The sequence below is a fragment of the Vigna umbellata genome, chromosome 4, assembly GCF_029865625.1.
Source record: "Vigna umbellata cultivar VRB3 chromosome 4, Vumbellata_1.0, whole genome shotgun sequence".
Lineage (NCBI taxonomy): Eukaryota > Viridiplantae > Streptophyta > Magnoliopsida > Fabales > Fabaceae > Vigna > Vigna umbellata.
The window spans coordinates 8,459,360-8,482,149 of NC_142168.1; the positions used below are offsets into that span (position 1 = coordinate 8,459,360).

General features: G+C 32.5%; 2 protein-coding genes and 1 pseudogene across 2 annotated transcripts; 2 read left to right on the forward strand and 1 right to left on the reverse strand.

Moving 5' to 3' along the window:
• Window positions 1-4,812: 4,812 nt before the first annotated feature.
• LOC148199178 (uncharacterized) lies at window positions 4,813-5,577 on the reverse strand. The gene has a single exon (XM_088112590.1). The coding sequence runs from the start codon at window positions 5,575-5,577 to the stop codon at window positions 4,813-4,815; it is 765 nt and encodes a 254-aa protein (XP_087968716.1).
• A 5,591-nt stretch (window positions 5,578-11,168) lies between these two features.
• LOC124843624 (uncharacterized) lies at window positions 11,169-13,331 on the forward strand. The gene has a single exon (XM_047320425.2). It carries the CDS (start codon window positions 12,032-12,034, stop codon window positions 12,977-12,979), a length of 948 nt encoding a protein of 315 aa, XP_047176381.1. The 5' UTR covers window positions 11,169-12,031; the 3' UTR covers window positions 12,980-13,331.
• A 7,772-nt stretch (window positions 13,332-21,103) lies between these two features.
• Window positions 21,104-22,128, forward strand: LOC148199179 (uncharacterized; annotated as a pseudogene).
• The last annotated feature ends 662 nt before the right edge of the window (window positions 22,129-22,790 follow it).

Genomic DNA, 22,790 nt, shown 5'->3' on the forward strand with positions numbered 1-22,790 from the left:
TTATTACCAGTTCTTTTCGACAAACAAATTAGGTACATCAATTAACCTTCCAGCTTTCTCTACTCAATAACCCTCATACAATTCTCCATACGTCCAATTCTTTATTCGCTTCTTCAGTCCACTCACTATTAATGATTTTTTGCCTTCGTCCAAACACGCCCTAATTTGTCAAACTCTAAAACCACGCTTCCACCGCCATTTATGGTTTATATTGCATTCCCAAACACACATACCATAAAATTCTTAGTAATGATAAAAAATATAATGAATTGTACGATGATACATATTCATAGAACGATCTATTAGAGACAATATGGACAATTGGTCAAAATGGACTGCGAACAATATTAGGTACTATCCGGTCAATATTAGTTTACAACATGGTTATGGAAGTAGAAACAAAGAAACGGAACAACTTCCAACAATAAAAATCCATAAACATTACTTCTAATCAAAATTACTAGTAAGCATTATTTAGTGTCATAATTAGGATTCCACTAATCATAAGTCCATCTCAAAACCTATAAATAGAGATTAAAGGTAAGAAGCTAGGTAATTACATTTATTACGAGCTTAAGATTTTTTCGGATTAATCACTAATTTCAAGGTGAGAGTGTCTTTGGTTACAAGCTACCTAAGCTGATTTGGAGAAAAGTGTGAGAGTGTTTTGTGGAAATCATCCATTGTACACCTGAAACACCTAAAAATGAGTTTTTATATATATTAATAGAACTGGCCCAGCACTGTTGCGTTTGGTATGTGGCCCAGCCCATATCAGTTTGCCGCTTACGGGGTTTAGAATAAACCACTGATGCCACGCAAGCAGTATTATGTGCGCGATATGAGAGTGAGAAGAGAGAGAACAGAGCTTCTTGAAGGTTCCGGTAGAGGCAGAAGCAACGATGGCGTCCGCGTGGCTGATCGTCGCAGAGACAGCTATGGACGACAGTGTAGAAGGGAAAAGAAACGTGCACAACGTAAGAGGTAAGAAAAATACCTTCTTTTATTATTCTGTGATTACTTTGATAGTTCTACAAAAGCATAATGATCTTCTTTCTGTATGTTGAAAATCATGAAAAAAAAAGACAAAGGGGAGAGCTCTATTTATAGAGCTCTGTCAAACTAACAACTAACCACTAACAGTGAAACCTAGTATAACAGAAAAGGTTACTGTCTTTATGACAGTAACGAATTAGTTTCAATCCTAATAGCCTCCCCTCAAGCTGGACGATGGATGCTCGTCAGTCCAAGCTTGGGAATAATCGATCTGAATCTGACACGGTGAGGAAACTTTGTGAAGATATCAGCTAACTGTTCGTCGGAGCGCACGGGAAGAAGATTGAGGAGTTGTTCCTGTACCTTTTCACGAACCACATGACAGTCAAGCTCAATATGCTTGGTCCGTTCATGAAAGCTCTGATTGTGAGCAATGTGTCTGGCTGATTTGTTGTCGCAATATAGGGCTGGGATTCCTGACTCTTCTACTTGAAGGTCATGTAGTAGATAACTGAGTCACTGTATCTCGCATACAGTGGCTACAAGTGCTCTATATTCAGCCTCAGTAGATGATCTGGAGACAGTTCTCTACTTCTTAGATTTCCATGAAATGAGAGAAGATCCAAGAAAGATGCAGAACCCTGTTGTGGATCTTCTGGTGTTGGGACATGTGGCCCAATCTGAATCACTGAATGCCTTTAGTTGCATAGGAGAGTCAGCAAGGAAAAACAACCCCTCAGATGGCTTAGATTTGATGTACCTGAGAATATGTTGGATGGCCCGAAAGTGGTAATCAGTAGGTGATTGAACAAATTGACTGAGCAAATTAACAGAAAAGCACAGGTCAGGTCTAGTGTTTGTGAAGTATAATAACTTCCCTATTAGCCTTCTGTAAGGGCCCGGATCATCTAGATAGCTGTCCAATTTGTATAAGGAACTTGTATCACTAAGAAATGGAGTAGATGAAGGCTTACAACCCAACATTCCTGTGTCTTCCAGTATATCAAGAGCGTATTTCCTTTGGCATAGGTGGATCCCTCTTTTAGATCTAGCTACTTCCAATCCTAGGAAGTATTTGAGTTCTCCTAGGTTCTTTATTCGGAACTTGTTATGGAGAAGTTCCTTTATGTGGTTGATCTCCATCATGGAATTCCCTGTTAACACAATATCGTCTACATACACAAGAAGGGCAGTAAAGCTAGTAGGTGTTTTCTTAGTAAATAAAGAGTGATCTGATTTAGATTGAACAAACTTGGCAGTTATCAGGAAGGAAGAAAGTTTTTCAAACCACTGCCTGCTGGCTTGTTTTAAGCCATATAATGACTTGGTTAACCTACAAACCTGTCCTTCATTGTATGTGATTAGTCCTGGGGGTGGTTCCATGTAGACCTCTTCATTAAGGTCTCCGTGTAGAAAGGCATTGTCTACATCCAGTTGATGTAAAAACCAACTGTTGGAAGCTGCTAGAGCTATAAGTAATCTGACCGTGGTGAGTTTGGCCACAGGGGAAAATGTATCCAGATAATCTATGCCCTCTTGTTGCGTATAACCTTTAGCCACTAAACGGGCTTTGTATCTCTCAATACTGCCATCTGCTTTGTACTTTGTTTTGTACACCCACTTGCAGCCTATTGTATTTTTCCCTGGGGGCAGTTGAGTTAGAACCCATGTATCATTGTCTTGCAGAGCTTTAATTTCCCTTTGCATGGCCTCTACCCATTCATTCATCTTTTTCGCATCATTGTATGATGTGGGTTCCTTGTTTCCAGTGACTGCCATAGTGTATCTCAAATGTTTCTCTGAAAGATTATCACAACATAATACATCAGAGATAGGATAGGGTGTTTTAAAGCAGTTTTGAATAGATGAGGATTGATTCACCTGGTGGATGTAATCTTTCAAGTATGTAGGAGTTCTTCTGTGTCTGTCAGACCTTCTCTGTTGTTGATTCTCCTGGCTGGTTTCTGTATCATCACTGACATTTTCATCATCATCAGGGAGCTGTTCTCCTGGGTGTTCTGCTGCTGTTGGATCAGCAGCATTCAACTCGTCATGTCTGCCATCACCAATGTGACATTGGTCCTTTAGGAGATCATTTACAGCATCAACCTTGTCTCTTTCAGTGTTACATTCTTCTCTGCTGCCTGGCACCTCCTTGTAGGGAAAAATGTCCTCATGAAAAATAACATTTCTGCTTATGAGGAGTTCTTTGGTATTTATGTCAAGTACGATGTACCCTTTTACACCATATTTGTATCCTAAAAAGATACCTTTTCTGGCTCTAGGATCAAGCTTACCCCTGTTATTCTCAAGAGTTGAGGCAAAACATAAGCTGCCAAAGGTTTTGAGGTCTAAGTAGGTGGGAGGCAACTTGTAGAGAAGTTCATGAGGTGTTTTGTGATTAAGAGTAACAGTGGGCAGCCTGTTTATTAGATAAACAGCATGCCCAATTGCATAGGACCAGTAAGCGTTAGGCAGATTGGATTGAAAGAGTAGGCTACGGGTCACATTTAGGACATGTTGGTGCTTTCTTTCAACAACAGAGTTTTGTTCTGGGGTCTCAACACAACTCTTTTGATGGTTGATCCCATGCATGTTGTAGAAGTCCACACAATTAAATTCAGGCCCATTATCAGATCTAACGGTTTTGATTGATTTGTTAAACTGATTCTTAATCTTAGTAACAAAATTTTGTAATAATTCTCTAGTTTGACCCTTATTGTTCATTAGAAAAATCCATGTGTGTCTACTGTAATCATCTACTATAGTGAGGAAATATTTATGACCATGCACAGAAACAGTATTAAGAGGGCCCCAAATATCACAATGCACAATGTCAAAACAGTCAGTGGTGGCAGAAATACTCTTAGGGAAAGATAACTTTCGTTGCTTAGAATAATGGCAAATGTCACAAACAGTATTGGTATCAGTTTTAACATAGGGAAAGTTCTCAGATATGTATTTCATCACCTTGTCACCTGGATGGCCTAATCTACAGTGCCATAGGTTTACATCAAGATTTTTAAAAGAAAAAACAGCTTTAGCAGTGTATCTTTGATCAGATTTAGGAGAAACTTGCAGGTAATAGAGTCCCTTCCAGGAATTAGCACATCCAATCATCTTCAATGTATGATTCTGCTTTATCTGGCAGATCTTAGAGGAAAAGGTTAGACTGCAATCTAGGTCCTTAATGAGACTTTGAACAGAGATCAAATTAAAGCAAAATTCAGGAATATAGAGAACATTAAAAATAATAAAATCTTTGGAAAACTGCACTGTTCCAGCGTGTTCAGCAGTTAGGATAGAATTGTTTGGCAGTTTCACAGAAATAGGTTTGATTTTATAGAAGGTCACGAAATTTGTTTTATCATGTGTCACATGATCTGTGGCACCAGTGTCAATAATCCAGGAAAGGGTACCTTGTTTGTGTTGGGTGTCACTTCTCTGGACCTGATTAACCTTGTGAGGGGGCTCATCGATTTTGTCCATCATTCTGAGAAGTTTATGCATTTGCTCAGCCGTGAAGGACTGGAAAATGTCTTTACTGCTTGCTTGATTTGTGCTCTGAGCGTCTCCAGGTTCAGTGGAAGTGCTGGTCTGGCAGGCATTTGCAGAACCCCAGTCAGCTGTCTTGTTTTGGTTGCTTTGGTTGCTGTCCCCCTTCTTGTACCAAGGAGGATATCCATGTTTAGAATAACACTCATCTATGGTGTGATTCATCTTGTTGCAAAAGGAGCATTGTTTCCCATGATTAGGATTCCTACCCCTTCCTCTACCTTGACCACGAAACCCAAAACCTCTTCCTTGGCCCTTCCACTAGCTGTTCTTATCAGTGGTGCTTGCCAGAATCTTGACCTCGGGAGAGGTATTTTTCTCTTGTCTCTCTTGCTGCATAATGAGGGAGAAGACCCGATTGATATTAGGTAGAGGATCCATTAGTAGAATCTGTGTCTTAACAGTGCTGTAGGAGTCATTTAATCCCTTCAAGAAGCATATTACATGTTCCATTTCCCTGTATTTCAGGGAGATTCTTGAAAGATCACAACTACATGGAATCTTGCATGTGCAAGTAGGAATGGGTCTTAAGAATTCCAACTCATCCCATAGGATTTTCAAATCAGTAAAGAACTGGCTCACCCCCCTTTCTCCCTGTTTGATAGAATGTATATCCTGTAATAAATCAGAAATCTTGAAATAGTCTCCTTTGGAGAATCTTTCTTTCAGCTCATCCCATAATTCCTTGGCCTCTTCAACATATATGACACTCTCAGCTATCTGTGGGGAGAGTGTCTTTGTAATCCAGGACAGTATCATTACATTGCACCTTTCCCATGCATCAAACAGTGGATCTGTTTTCTGGGGTTTCTTTATGGACCCATCAATAAATTTTGTTTTATTTTTGGAGAGCAAAGCTCTCCTCATGCTTCTGCTCCATGAGGAATAATTGTTTTCGTTCAGAGTCTGGGCAATAAGAGTGAGACCTGGGTTCTCACCAGGATGTAGGTAGTAGGGGCTGGATGGGTTGTTAGCTTCAGCTGGGTGTAGGTAGCAAGAACTGGGTGGATCGGCTGATTGATCCATGAGAGGGAGATTCCAAGAAACAACCCAAGAAGATACCAAGATTTGAACCAGAGGCAACGGAAGCAGAGTAGGTACTAGACCTGCTCTGATACCATAATAGAACTGGCCCAGCACTGTTGCGTTTGGTATGTGGCCCAACCCATATCAGTTTGCCGCTTACGGGGTTTAGAATAAACCACTGATGCCACGCAAGCAGTATTATGTGCGCGATATGAGAGTGAGAAGAGAGAGAACAGAGCTTCTTGAAGGTTCCGGTAGAGGCAGAAGCAACGATGGCATCCGCGTGGCTGATCGTCGCAGAGACAGCTATGGACGACAGTGTAGAAGGGAAAAGAAACGTGCACAACGTAAGAGGTAAGAAAAATACCTTCTTTTATTATTCTGTGATTACTTTGATAGTTCTACAAAAGCATAATGATCTTCTTTCTGTATGTTGAAAATCATGAAAAAAAAAGACAAAGGGGAGAGCTCTATTTATAGAGCTCTGTCAAACTAACAACTAACCACTAACAGTGAAACCTAGTATAACAGAAAAGGTTACTGTCTTTATGACAGTAACGAATTAGTTTCAATCCTAATATATATAAAAAAAAAGTTTTTTATTATTAAAAATTGTATGAAAAAAAATTGTAATTATAGAATAATATATTCACAAATAGTAATGGTTACAATTATTTACTCATTGCAAGTATTAAAATGAATAAATAAATAAATGAGTAGGATGAGAAGTAGTTTTTTAAATAATTATTATTGAAAACAACGTGATGTCTAATATGGGGATTGTTTTGGTCCTATCAGGAATTAATTGATAATGTGTAAGGATATAAAATTTCTTCCAAACTCATAAAAAGAAACTAATTTTATTATAATTAAACGAGAGTTTGATATCATTTAATTTTACAGGCCTCAATTATTATTTTTTGTTAAATTACCCTCCAATGAAACTTGACTTCATAAATAAAAATAATAATTAAATACGTTGAAATGAATTAGAATGGAAACGTGTATAAAATCAACCAAAAATGATGAGTGTCTGTGTTGTATTAGGGAGAGTAAATTATGAAACAAAGCAAAATTTAAAACCCATCAAAATTAGGTAAGAACAAATGCCAAAACAATAGTTTTATCATTTGCATTGATGCTGTTTAATAGTTTGTTGTGTTTTCTTTTAATCTTACAAGACATGCGATAATGTGATATTTTATGTTAATTTAAAATTTTACTTATTTTATTTTCCTTACAAATTTGTGCGACATTACTAATATTATTGAGTTTATTTTAATAAATAAGTTTCAGTGCATACATATTTAATTTATTTTACCTCTTTAACTACCACCATATATCAGTCAATACTTTATTTTATTTATTTAGTTGTATTTCTCTTAGCCTTCTTCTTGTGTAATTACATTACTTGTTATCCATTATGTAGCAACACAATAGACATGGTATGTGTTTATTTCTTCTAACACTCTATTGCATATTTAAATATCTATCATTAAATAATAAAAGTAAAAATGTAAGTCTTATAAGATTTTCTCATAAAAAATACGCTAATATCAAAATAAAATATTATTTAAACGCATTAATGAGAATGTAGATCTTATTAATTTTTTTTATATTAGATTAAAATTTGCAAAATCAAATCTTAAAAATATGTGATCTAGTCCACAAAAATAAATTGAGATATAGTAGAAGAATTATGCAATGTAGGGATATTCTTATCTATAATATATTATTTAATTATTTTTTTAAAATATAAAGAGACAACTGTCTCCTTCCCCTACTATTACCAAACAACAATATAAGTATTGCATAACCTTTATGATCTTAATGAGTTGTCCAGTTCGAAAAACACAGAAAAAGAGACTTCGAAGTCAATGATACTAATAGCATGGAAATACCTAAAATGGGGAAAAAGAACTATACTTCTACAAATTTTGTTTGTAACTCTTAGCCTTTAAACAAGACAAATAATGCTAGATGGTACACTTTTTTCTTAAATAAGATAATAATCACATGTATTTATTAACTACTCTTACTATAAATTTGAATGCTTTTGGATCGATTGTCTATATTTTTTTCTAAAACTTGTAATAAAAAATTTTCAGTTTATTTAATTTACTTCATATTTTTTCTCTCATAAATATGTTCTATTGGTTAGAAATTCAAAATGAATTAAAATTTTACATTGAATAAAAATAACTACAATGATTAATATATAAGTAAAAAAAACTTATAAATATATTGTTTTAAGGTTTGGAGTTAAAAATGGTATCTTGGTTGTTAAGACAATATCGCCTAAGCAAATCTTGTTTTGAAGTTTAACAAAAGCTTATAATAAAATAAGGTTTATTAAATACTTATTTGTCTGTTGTGTTGTGTTTTATTTTTCTGTGAAGATGGTACAAAGTCTTATTCAAAAGTTCTGCTATTAGAAAGTGGATTTTTAAGCCTAACTCAACCCCACAAAACCGGCTTGTAGGGTGAGGTTTGCACCTCACTTATATATTATAATTTGGCCTTATCTCTAGTCGATGTGGGACTTCCAACATCTGCATCGGATAAAAAGAAAGTTAAGATATGAGAAAATATTATGGGAATATTTCCTTTATGCCTTTTGTCTGACTTTTCTGTACTAGCAACACAATTATGTCAATAAAACACAACATAACATTTGGTATTGTACTAAAAGGTTAAACATCTACGAGAAAGTCAATGCTTTAAAGATTTTTTTTCGATAAATTATATACAAAGAAAATTGCATAAAGAGAAGATAACAAGAATCAAGATTTATTATTGCTTACACTTAGGCTATTTTTTTTTCTCAAGCTTACGTCATCTCAACTTTATCTTTGAAAAAGAAATTTTTATTACAAGTTTTCAAATCTTCTTTGTATTAATTTTATATCTTCTTGAAGAGAGTAAACATTTGTACTTGTATTTCAAAATATATCATTTTGTAGATTCAAAAGTGAATCAAAATACTTAGTTTAAATCAGTGGAATCTAACGATTTAGTCAATTGCACTAGTGTTATACTAATATGATGAAACTAATCTAACTAGTTGGGCTAGTTTGTAAAATTAGGAATGGTAAAACTCATTTGTAATTTTTTGAAAGATTAGTGAAACTCTTTAAGAGTGTTTAAAGGAGAACTGGATAAAGTTCAGTCTGAAATGAACCAATATAAAAATTATGTCTTCCACTTGTTTTAGTTTTAGAAGACTTTTTAACGCTAACAAGATATTTAACCCTTTGTTCACTTGAATGGATTTGGGGGAGAGTGATTGAGTGAATTTGAGAGGATTTGAAGATAAATTTTTTTATTGTTTATTTCAGTGAATTTGGAGGTAAATGAGAGTGAATTTGGAAGCAAAATTTGTGAGAATTAGTGTAGGATTTGATTAATGTGACAGATTAAAAAAATTTAGTTTACCTACTTTCAAATCCACTCAAATAAACAAGAACAAAAATTATTTTCAAATCCTTTCAAATCCATTCAATCACTTTCCTCCAAATCCATTCAAGTGAACAAAGCCTAAATGTTCATACTACTTGCAGATCATTTAACTCTTGTAATATAATACTTATTTGTGAAAAAGTTTTAAACTCTATTCAAACTCTCATTTTTAGAGTTTACTTGTCTTTTATTGATATCGAATTTTGGATGTTTTCTCTAAAAAAAAGATTTTCACATTATTATAAGAGTTGATAGTGTGTTTTTATGCAAAAGGTTCACAACTCATTAATATGAAATCTATCGGTGTCTCTCTTAAAAAAAATCCTCATACTATTTTTATTTTAACTGAGACAATATACAATATGCATGCATTAGTCAAGTACAAGGGGGCGTGAGTATCTTTCAATTAAATTATTTTTTCTCTTTAATTATTTTTTTAAAATTTAATACATTCATTATAATTTTCATGGTTAATTTTTTGCACCTTCTGTTTTTCTCAAAGCATGTATATGAAAAACAAAGACACAGGTTGCATACATCTATCAGTGTAAATTGGGTGGAAAAGGTGAGAAGAAGTAAAATTTAAATGTAAATAGATAGAGGGATGAATAGGGCTTGATAAGCTAAATGCGTGGAAGTAAGGGCGAACCACCCCTTAAAGTTTTTCCAGAAGATCATATGCATATCCAACGATGTGTCAGAATCAAAACCACGACGTGAATAATATCGTCAACAACCACCCCATATTATTTTGCTCAGCTTCAATTAGTGAAACGGTGAATTTAATACACCTTAGTTAAAATATTCTACTCCCAGTCAAACGAGGAAGACCATTAATAATGGGATTCTTAAACTTAAAAATGCCTTCTTGTTTAATTTTATTGATAGTAAACAATAGGCAATTAACTGGTAAGGCTTTCAATAAAAAAAAATAGTAATGGATAAAACTTATAAATAGTTTGCATTAATCTCATGATAATGAAAAAAAAAGGTTTGACTCAATCTTCTGGACAAAGTAACTGGTATTTCAGTTTTGTTTGTTTGTCTGTTTGAATCTTTAATTTAAATTTTAAAAGAAAGTTTGGGCCACATATGCCAAAAGAAAAGGGAAAAAATGACACAACTTCTTACAGCGTGCAATGAAAAAGAAGATGGTTACCGTTAAAGGGTGATTGGTTCATGATGACGAAAGGCCAAAGTTTGACCTCGTTGACTGAATCAAGGCCTCCCATGAAGCGTGGAATTCACGCTCTTCCATATTCTATTTGTCATTCAACGAATACGTATTACTGATATAAATTACCAATAATTAAGGAAAAGTCTGAGACAGAATAATCAAAATTTTGAAATATAAAAAAGGTTTTTAAAAAGTTTGGGGTTGAGAACGGTAAGAAACCACATATTCAAGATTCAACCAACCAATAATTATATGTCCACAAACCAAGATATGTCGTTAGCAAAACATCAGATTACGTTAGATACATAGTAATAATAATGGTAAATACCACACAACATTATTTTACTTTAAGCTCTAGTATTTTCTTTTCGTAATCATTTCTGTCAAGACCAAATACATACATACATATATATTCTGTTTCCTCTTTTAGATCAATCTCACTCAAACCACTTGTAAACTCTGAATTTATTTTCGAAGTTTTTACTTTCATTTTATATGACACCTAAAGAGAGAAACATCCATTCATAACAAATTGTTGACATGTGTAATACTTATATTTAAAAAGTGCATTTTGCATGAAAGTTTATTGATAATTAATAATGTTTGTAGAGTTTGAACAGTAGTGTATCAAAATTACAACAATTCACTAATTATGCATAAAACGAAATTAAATATGGCATATTCAAAACGATGTCATATTTTTCATTCCGTCTGTTTTGTTATTTGTCTTAGCCCGTCACTACAATATTCTTTTGAGGTACAATTTGGACTTTTTAATTTTTTATTTGTGACCTTGATATTCTTTTAGGATTTTATCTTCAATTTGTTTTTTCTTGTAGTTGAATCCAACTTTAACCTAACTATTCATTTGATATACACAAAAAATATATATTTATTGATCAAAATGCAGATATTAAAAAAAATTAAGAACTAAAATTGTCAAAAAAATAACATCAATGACAAAGTGAATCGGAGGTACAATAATTAACTTATTTTCAAGGAATTATCCCTATAATTAAAAAGTGTACATATATATAAAAACAAACAAAAGATAATCTAGATAGAATAAGATGTTGTATGAATGATGGAGTGTTCGAGTCCAGCTCGAACCTTTCCTTATCTGTCATACTACCAGAGTTGTTTCTCCATCCTTTTCTTCAACCTATCTAAGTTTCACAATTCAATTTGTCCCTACTCTCATTTTTAAAGTATATTTTATATCTAATTATTTTCATCACACTGTTGATTTTCCCTTTTTCGTTTCTCCAAATGTGATTTACGACCCAATTAAATATTTAAAAGTTTAATTGGTTTCTATTAATTATACGAAAAAGAAGTATACCAATATTAATTTATTTACAGAAAGATATAATTTTGAGAAAATACTAGGTGAGTAGTTTGAGAAGGTAGTTTAAAGTGGAGTGTTTTGTGGTGTGAAGGATAAGATGTTTTTTTCTAAGTAATTTGACTCCTTCCTTTTTGCGTCTCTAATTCTCTCTCCTCCTTTTTCTGCTCGAAATATAATACAATCTAGCAGCATTTCGATTGAATTGGGCAGAAGTTCCACTCTTCACACAGACATACACACACTCAAACGACAACGAATGCTTTCTCTCTCCTCTTTCACTTTCTCACTCAACCTCACTCTCTCTGTTTTCTAAGAAGACAAACCAAGCCATCTTAATCCTCAATCAGATCTCCCTTTTTCAGTTCACTCTCTGCAGCACCAACCATACTCTCTCCTTCTCTCACACACCCACGAATGCTGGTGCCAAACAAAGCAACCCAAACCAATACGCCGTCGTATGCAACACCCAAATGAGGTGCAAGAAACATACCTTAGACCTTAGCAGCACCGTCGGGGTCTGCGCCTCCTGTCTCAGGGAACGCCTCATAGCCCTCGTTGCCGCACAGGCCCAGGCCCAGCTCCTTCATCCTCAGGCCCAATTAACGCGAGTCATCTCACGCGCCTCCGACGATTGTTCCAGAACCTCAGACCCCAACCCTCCCCCACCCTTAATTTTCCCTCGCTCCGTCTCGCCCTACGTCTCTCGCCGGAAGTCCGACTACGCCGCCGCCTGGCAGGGCTGCGACGACCGCCGCGAGCGTCTCTTCTACAGCACTCCGCAGCTCGGTCCCACCTTCTGCGGCGGTGATTCCGCGTACCACGGCGACTCGCGGTCGTTCAAGAAACGCCTGAACAAGTTCCGCATATTCGCGAGGTTCTTCCGGTCCAGATCGGATAAGTTTCAATCCGATCCGTCGTGCGAGAAATCCTCGTACGCGTCGCCGTCATGGTTCTCCTCGCTTTTCCCTGCTCGCCGGAGGAACAAGGATCGGACCGGCGCGCCGGAGGAGTATTCATCGGCCGCGCGTCGGCGGTTTCGCCCGTCGGATCGCGGAATGTCGCCCGTGAGGACCGAGGATTTCGGCGACGAGTGCGATCAGTCGCCGTCTGGAAGCGGATACATCTCGGAGGCTTCGCCGTGGTGGCGGAGGACTCCGACGGTCGCGCCTTCGGCTCGACGATCGCGGTTTGGACACACAAAGAGCGCGTCCGGTTCTGGTATGGCGCTTTGCCTGAGTCCTCTGGTTCGGGCGAGTCCAAACCGGAGGTGGAACCACAAGGGATTGCCGCCGGAGATGGCCGCGGCGGCAGACGCCAGGGCCGCAGCAGCGAAGCCTCACCTCTCCGCCGCGGCGTCGTTTTGCGCAAACCGTTCCAGGAAGCTCGCAGATTTTGGACGAGTCAACCACAATCGTTGATTTTTACCTTTTCGTGACCCGACCCGTGATTCTCATTGTCATTCTATTCGTTTTGCGGTATTGTGCACATTCTTCGTTTTCCTTTCAGCATAAAGAAAAAAAAAAAACAGATATTTTTTTTTTCTAATTCTCCTTGTACACAAATTGTTCACTACATGAAACACAAGTCTAGTTCGATTTTTGTTAAGAAAAAATTACAATACATTTCACATTGGTGTGTTTTTTTTCAATTATATTGACTTCAATGTTGATGGAGAAATCCAAATCAATTTACACTTAGATCATTTATCACCCACTCAACATTGTAATTAATGTATTTGAATAGGTTTATGTGAAAAATATATTTATTACATCTTTATTAAATGTTCATTTATATGCTTACCAAAAAGTAAAGTTGTGATGGTAAATTGTGGGTGTGAAAGAGATTGTTATATTGAGCATTTGATTGTATTTTGATTAATTGTTTCCGAAAAAGTTATATAAAATTAAAAAAAAAATGGAACGTTGACATTTTCGATGAATAAAGACATTGAAAAAGTCAATAAAAAAATAATTTAAGGAGGAATGTAAATGAAAAGATAAGATTTGGAGGAATTAAGAAAAGGCAGTAATTAGAAGAAGAAAAGAGAGATAGTAGTGGTGTGGGCACTTGAATCTGAAATGAAAGTTGGTGTTTGTGGTGATGAATTGGAACACACAAAGAGAGTTTGGTAGGGTCCATCCCATTTAACCACTTTCTGCCCCCCTTCTTTATTTCTTCTTTAATTCCTTCTCTACCCTTTTAAATGCTCTCTTCTTCTTCTACCCCCTTTTCTACTTCTTATAAACCATTCACACTGCATTTTCCACCCCTAACAACACCCTTCCTTTCATTTTTCTTTTATTTAAGCTTATATATCTTTGTAATTTCTAAATTTTTATATGATTTTTAAATTTATTGTTTTTTCTAAATATAATTATTTTTATCTTAAATCTTAAAAGTTATGGATATATTCCTTTAAATTTAAAAATATTAAATTATTTTTACGCGTTAAATAACATTTTGGACTAATATTTGAGTTATAATGTATCAAACGGTATAAATAATTAAATTCTGAAACACCATTCGATAAATAAATTAACTCAACTATAACTACAATCATAATCATCAACATACAATTCTTTAAACATTTAAGATCCAAGTATTTTAATAATAATGTATGATTTTTCTAGATAATGTTTCAGCTATAAGTTTTAGGTGGCCTTGTTTTTGCTTAACAATATAAGAAAATTGTCATAAAGTCTACTATTAGAAGATTCATTCTCTTTATATTTGATAGTGTTAGAAGCAACTCTACTTTTAAATTTCTCCTTATCCTTTCATGGAGTGGATAATTTTTCGAGTATATAATATTATTCTTTCTTCTCCCCATTGTTGTCATTATTTCTTAATGAACAATTCTTTCATAAACAACAAAACAAAATGAGTTAGTACTTCTTTTCAATGACAAATCAAGATACTTGTTTTTTTTTCTTCTTTTTCTATCTTTTTGTTCTCTTCTTTGTCTTTCTTTCTTTTCTTTGTCTTTCCTTTTTCTTATTTCTTTTGTTTCCTTTTATATAAATGTTTTCTTATCTTGTGCTTTCTTTAGCTTCTCCTCTTGTCTTTTTTCAAGACACCTAATTTTTGTAATGTTTTTCTTTTTTCTTTTTCAAATATAGCATATAATTCTTGAGGTCTTCATTGGTCATGAAAGTTGCATTCCAATTAAGACATTAATGAGTTTCGTGACAATAGCCTTCACATTTAGTGGAATTTAGAAAACTTATTTTCTTTCTTGGCAACAATTTTCTATCGTGCTTGTGTTTCCTTCTAAAATTAGCAACATTGTCATTCAACTTTTCAATTTTGGACACTAAGAAATTCATATCCTGTAACAAGACCTCCTTGTAAACATTGTGTGTATCTCTTAGTGTCATTCTCTTGGTACTTTCAAATTCTTTAACCAAATGATCCCGATGATGAGTAGAATAGGTTAAACCATATATTAAACCATTTTTAGAATTTGTGAAAACATGTTGCATTGTTCAATATTGTTAATTCCTATCAGAAAAGTTAGTAACACCAAATAACAAAATATATTCAGGTCATCACTACTTTTTACGTATTTCACTCAAATATCACTTGTGTATTACATTTATAGGTTCTTTCTCATACATACTCTCCTTCTTTATCACTTAAATTTTCTTTTATCATTGGACAAGTAACTTTGTTAGATTAAAAAAAATGAACATTTGGTATACAAATGTTAAGAAATATAAAAATTAAGTCAAAAAACCAAATAAAACAAAACTCTAATTTTTTTAAAACTCAAAAATAATAAAAGTATAACTAAATAAGACTATAAAAAAAACAGTTAATTGGACAACACAATTAAAAGACTTAATTAAAAATCAACATAAATCAAACAATTCACAAGGAATAGTTTAGAAATTAAAAACAGTTAACTCTCTTTTATTTATCAAAACTTATTATTATTATTATTATTATTATCAATTTTAGTTTATTAAAATAAAAAAGTCACTACTCTGGATTATATTATATATTCTCACATATTTAATGATTTATACGTATATAATTGACTTGAGTTATAATTCTATATTTCACACATTACATCATTCCAGATTGCATTATGATTACAATTTACTTTTTTTCAAAAGTGATGATGGTATTAAGGGTTCCAATTTTATGACTAAAGTTCATTTATTAATTAGACCTTAATTATTAGCGAATACACAAAACAAATTAATCGCTTAAGTGAGATTATTTTAACAAATAATAATAATATATTTTAAATAGTGACTAATATATTTGTAAGACGAGGTTTCATAAAGTTTTAAAAACATGAGTTTATCTTATTGTAATAATAAGAAATTTTTATGGTGTAAAGTTCAATAGGTATCAATTATAATTGTTTTGACCAGATCAAAGACTAAAATAAATAAATTTATAAAATTTATCGTATAAAAAGACTTGGTAAAAAATATTATCTATAACTAAATAATGTTTTTTTATTGCCTAATTATACATAATTCATAATTGTTTTCAGGTTTTGCTTTATTCAACTAAAAAATAAGTCAAACTTGATTATTTTTAACAAATCCAACTCGGCCAGCTTTTTATCCTAAAAGTACTAATTTATTTCTGGAATCAGTCCACTGGAATCTTCTATTCATTTTAAGAAATAAGAATTATCTATTACTTTTTTAGAATATTTTTTGTTTATTCTTTCAATATTTTTTTGTTACTAAGAACTATACTAAAAAGTTCTTTCAATTTTTTAGAGTATTGATTTTATGTCAAAAAATAAAAAGTATATATATATATATGTCGTAATTTTTTTTATTACGACCCAAACGTAAGATTTTATACTTTTAGTTTTTTTTTTATAAAACTAAAATTAAAACAAACTCAGTTTAATCGCTATTATAATTTCTATTCATTTCCATTCATAAAATATTAAGTATTTTAAAAAAATTTATATATTCAGGTAAAGCTAAAAATATGAACTAAGATAGCGAAACTGTTTAAAATTTTAAACAATGCATAATTAATCACATAAAACTCTAAAATATATTGATTTAAAGAAGACAATCTTAAAATCTAAGAGAAGTAAAATGAATGAAATATATAAATATTTTATACATTTTTATAATTTATTAAACAAATTTTAGTAAAATAGTCGGTTTTAACAGTGTAAAGTAATTTAGCAGTGTCTCTTATTTTAATGTTGTGGTTGGTCAAATTCAACTACTTATTCTCATTCTCTATAAAAGTAAATGAAAACAACTTCTTACTTTTTAAACCAACAAATTGCATAATTCACTCAACTCAATGAAAACAATGTAAAAATATTGTTTACTTATGTAAACTTTTGAATAAAATATATTATGTATTTTTTCTTAAAATAAAATTTACATGCATGCAATTCTTTTGAATTTTGAATAAACGTGTTAACGTTTTAAAGAAAAGTAACATATATAAAACCTTTTCGACATGATATTTTTATAGTTATTATTTTCTTTTTAAAATATAAACTTATGAGAAACGATAAATAATATTTTTCCTTCAAAATTAATTTTGACTTTTTTTTTTCACCAAAATAACACATTTTTTATTTATCAAATGAGCAATTTTTAATTAAAAAATTTATAAATATGAACAAGTCATGACAAAATTACATAATTTTATTATGAAAAAAAATATAAAGTGTCACATTTTTAGTTTATAATATTTTAAATTAAAATAGTATCATTGACTTCTACCAAATCTAAACTAAATTTGTATTACTTTGACATTTAGTTTAAAATATATTGAATTAAAGTCATATCTTAAATATCTTGTGTATTTAAATCGTGTATCTTACATAACTTTTTCGTGATAAATTTATATCAAAATAATATCACTTAACTAATTGTATTCGCATTTTTTTAAATGATCCATTTTGACAAAGTAAAAAATAAAATAACACTGATTTATTAAAAAAAATTAATTTCACATATTCATATGATACAAACATCAATATCATAACTTGTGCAAATTGAAGAAAAAGAAAAACACGGTGAGCTGAGCAGATGAAAATGAAAAGAAAATTATACTTTATATATTTTTCGCTGCAGCACCATGTTTAACGTGTGAAATTAAATGTAAAAAAATAGTAAAAATAGTTTTTACAAAATTTAGATCATAATTAGATATATTTTACACAAATTAACATTTTACACAAATTTAGATCATAATTAGATATATTTTACAAAATTCCCTGAAACTTCTAGATTTGAATATCTCATTAAAAAAAAGACAGTTTAAAAGAAAGAAGTTTCTTATACCAAGGGTATACGTTAACCTGGTTGATAGTAACAACAAAAATCTTATATGAAAGAATACTTAATGATAATGAGCTCATTTGAAAGAAAAAATTATGATTATCCGTGGTATGCAGTGCAAAAAAATGTTATTTGATGCAATAATCATGATATAATTATATTTTATGACAATAGGCTAATATTAGAAAGTGTCACATCAATATAATTATAAGGTTGTGATATTAATGAGAGAAGTCAGAAAAATAATGGTCAATGTTGAGAATGGAGACTTTAACACTTAAAAAATTATACGTAATGATGGGAATGTGTATTAAGCATTCAAAATTTCATTTGTTGTCAACATGTGACAACTAAGCCTACCACAAATGTGCATTAAAGATTGGACCTAATTTTTTTTTTTTTCGATTTCGACAGCTCATTCATCCTAATTCATAAATATATAACCTCATGCAATTGCATACTCATGGGTTCATTCACGGATAAAAAATTATTTCTTTTACCACCTCCCTATTTTCTTTTTACACCTCTATGGTGTTGAAAAGACTAAAATATTTCTTTCTACACCCCATAGTAACTGTAAACAGAATAAAATATCCTCTCTTACTGCATCATACTACTGTTTTCATCATGGTCGCTGTAGAGAAAAAAGAAGAGGGATAAACCTATAGAGAAAGAAAAACAGAGAACACATTGTTAAAAAAACTCACTGCAAAATACATTTCATGTGCTCCGTAAAACCTTACTCTAGAGTATTGGTTTAAGAAATCTTGTTCCAAAAGAGATTATAGATATTGTAGAAATCCTGTTCAAGTTCTAAAAAAGCTTATTCCTTAATGCATTCCAAACATCTTGTTCTGAAAATATGTTCTTTAGAACTTCTTTATGTGATTTTGTTTTATGTATATAGGAAAAAATGGGGTGGGATTCACGTATATGGGCAAAAAAAAAAACTAAATTAGGCATTTAGGCAAGTCGTGGGGGACCATACGACTTCCTATGAGAAAGTCGTGCACCCCCAAGACGTTTTTAGGTTTTGGTAATCGATTATCAAGCATTGTAATAAATTATATAATGCTAAAGTTGTGCAGGAGAGCACAAATTCACCTGTAATCGATTACACCTCTTCTGTAATCGATTACACAAAGTGTAAATGGACACAAACTCTCTTATAATTGCTTGTCAAAGTTGTGTAATAGCAAAAATGACTTTGTTAATCGATTACCAGATTGTTTGAATGTTCAAACAATAAACTTTTTTGGGTTGTTGAGTATGTAGGTTGTTTATGGTTCTTAATTACATTCAAAAACTTATTCACCATATTAATTAATTACTATCAATTATAATTAGAAACATAGTTAATATTAGGGTTAAATATGTTTTTAGTCCCTAAACTATTGGCCGTTTCTGGTTTTAGTTCCTCTTTTATTTTCGAAACTCTGGTTTTAGTCCTCGAAAACTAACGCCGTTAAATATGTGCTGATGTGTCTAACGTCTCTGTCCACATGTCAGCAAAAAAGCAATTACATGTGGACAGAGACGTTAGACACATCAGCACATTTTTAACGGCGTTAGTTTTCGAGGACTAAAACCAAAGTTTCGAAAAGAATGAAGACCAAATTGTACCTTATTTTGAAAGATGAACTAAAACCAGAAACGACCAATAGTTTAAGGACTAAAAACATATTTAACCCTTAATATTATAAGTTATAATTAGAAACATAATTAATACTATCAAATATATTTATTTCATTATATTTAAAAACATATAATTAAGAATAATTTTAATAATTTTTTTTAATAATTATTGTGTATAATTAATTAATTGATAAAATTAGAAAATAAATATAATTTAATTAGAAATATAATTAATACAATCAAATATATTTAAAACATATAATCAAGAATAATTTGAATAACATAATTTTAATAATTATTGTGTATAATTAATTAATTGAAAAAATTAGAAAACAAATATAATTTAATTAGAAACATAATTAATACTATCAAATATATTTATTTCATTATATTTAAAAACATATAATAAAAAACAACAAGATACGTATTGTAGATATGTTTCTCAATGTAATCAAGAACCATAAACCATATATATATGGCGACTAAAAAAACTCATTGTTTCAACATTCAAACCCTCTAATAATCGATTACCAGAGTCATTTAAACTTTCGATAATCAATTACAGGTGAACTTGTGCCTCCCTGCACGATTTTAGCATTGTAATCGATTACAATACTAAAATTGTGTAATAATTATAATTTATAATATTTGATAGTATTAATTATGTTTCTAATTATAACTCATAATATTAATTATGTTTCTAATTATAATTGATAGTAATTAATTGATATAGTAAATAGGTTTCTCAATGTAATAAAGAACCATAAACAATTTGTAATTTATTACAAAGCCTAATAATCGATTATCAAAGCCTAAAAACGTTTTTGGAGATGTATGACTTCATCTCTGACTATTATGTTAGGATGAAGTCGATGAGAGATAACACGACTTCTTCATAAGAAGTCGTTTGAACGCCACAACTTGCCTAAATACATAATTTAAATTTCTTTTGCTCATATACGTAAATTCCACCCCTTTTTTTCCCTATATACGAAAAAAGAAACCTCTTTGTAGACATCATGCTCCAAAAAGGACAGAAAGCGTGTTCTAATTTTTTGTTTTTTGGAAAAGGCAAGTAATCTTGAAGTGCTTTTTACAGAAGTAAAACGGTAATTTTAAAAAGTAGGGTGGTGGATCAAGAAATTATAGGGGGTGCAGGAAGAAAAATGCCTCTAAGTTTTTAACCATATTTTTCCTATAAAGTGGCTTGAAATTTGCTTAAATGGGCCAGTGGAATTAATAGCTCTGTGATACTGAAAAGGGTGTTGCTCCCTCCACCACCACCCATTGCTCCTTCCACCACCTCATTCCTATTTTACCCCTCATTTCACCTCTTTATTCCTATTTTATCCTTAGTAAAATTTTATTTTTAGGATTCATATTTTATAATCCTTTACATGAATGCATGACGGCAAACACATTCTTCTTCCTCTCTTTCAATTTATCCTCTCATTATTTCATTGTGATATTCTTTGTCTTGAACGTTTCATTTCTTCAGGAATTGATCCATCAATGTCAAAGGTCGGTGGGGCTGGTGAAGGTGCAGTGCAGAGCAACTTTATCGTCCAGATACGTAATAAACCCTAAAATAAACCTTAAAATAAACATGAAAATCTTAAACGAATGCGGATGTCAACATCCTTTTAAGCTAAAACGGATATCGACATCCATTTTGCCTTAAACAGATGTTGACATCCATTTTGCCTTAAACGGATGTTGACATCCATTTTGCCTTAAACGGATGTTGACATCCGCTAACGGATGTTGACATCCGCTAACGGATGTGAACATCCGTTTAACGTTTTCATGATTATTTTAAGTTTTTCTTTATTAGTTTATTATTTTGTTATATTAATCCAACCCAATTACGCAGTTTCGTCCTACCGCGTCTCCTTAAATACGACCACCCTGCGTTTCTTCCCTTTCTCCCTCCTTCCTTTCTCCCTCCCAAGTTTCAGACCAAGCTTTCTGATCTTACCTCTTCCGATTCTCTGTTGGGAAATGCATTCCCCGCGTTTGACTATGATTTCACGCCGTGGGATGGGCTAGATTTTTTGCTTTCAACCCTACTAGCCTCAACCTCGTCACCTCCGGTTCCGCTTCGGACGACCCCCAAACAACGCCTGTCGACCAAAATCCGCCCTCGAACCAGTCTGACTGGGTTGTGTCCCTCATGGAGGAGCAAAAACGCATGAGAATGATATCGAACATGGATTGGGCACGAAGGTCACACATGCGTAAACAGAGACACCTAGAGAACTTACAAAACCAGATGAACCTGTTTTGGGTTGAAAACCGGGAACTGAAAAACGGGTTTCAGTTTCTCCTTCACCATTGTAACCGTCTACGAACCGAAAACAAGTGGCTTCGGTCCAAACAAACCATGCTCCGCCAAAAACTGGCCGACATAAATCAAATTTTCCTCTTCCGACAATTGCAACCATTTTCCACTGCAAGACTGTGCAATATTGCCATGGCAGAATAAACCTCTGATCAGCATTAACCACATAAACTACTTATCACAATTTGGCGTTTTTTAAGTAACTAAAAACAGTAACTTGTCTTAATTTATTTTCTGTGTAAAATATTTAGAGTAGCTAAAGGTGAAGTAGGGTAGGTGAGAGTGTGGTGAGAATGTGGAATGAAAGGAACTGAGACTGGGAGAGTTAGGGGTGCGCTGCGGAAAGAGAGAAGGAGAGTTGGAAATGGTAGAAATTTAGGATTTATAGTAATTAAAATAAGGTTAAAAGGTAAAAAAAGGGTTTTTTTGTAATTAAAAAATATTTGCAGAAGTTTGAGGAGGTGGTGAAGAAGGTTGGGGAGGTGGAGGGAGCAACACCCTACTGAAAATCATAAAAAATATGAATAGTAAGTGTTCTAATCGTAAGTCTCTCGAATCACCGTACATATAAAATATCATCTGCATTATAATTTTGTCTGTCATATTTTTGTCTTTAAAATATACGTTGGAAAGAGAAAAAAAATATTTAACTTGTTTTAGACATCAACTCCTAATCTCGATATAAAATTAGGATATAAAATTACTAAATGTGGTATGAACAATACAAAAATTATATTAGGATTAAGAACTATTTTCGGTTAACAAATATTTATTTCGTGTAAGTTAATTTTCTTATTTGAAAATTCTCACTAAATTTTGAACAGCTACCAGAGAAAAGTTGTTCTATTATCATCTATCAGTATGATATGATTGCTATATTACTAAAAGGAGATTTGATTCATAAACAGAAGCTTGTGGTTGTTACAGTAAAGGAGAACTCATAAGTATATAGCAATTCAATTGGATATG

Bases quoted from the DNA above. Each gene is read 5' to 3' on its own strand.
- LOC124843624 (XM_047320425.2), top strand. From the start codon at position 12,032: ATGAGGTGCAAGAAACATACCTTAGACCTTAGCAGCACCGTCGGGGTC.
- LOC148199178 (XM_088112590.1), bottom strand. From the start codon at position 5,577: ATGGATCAATCAGCCGATCCACCCAGTTCTTGCTACCTACACCCAGCT.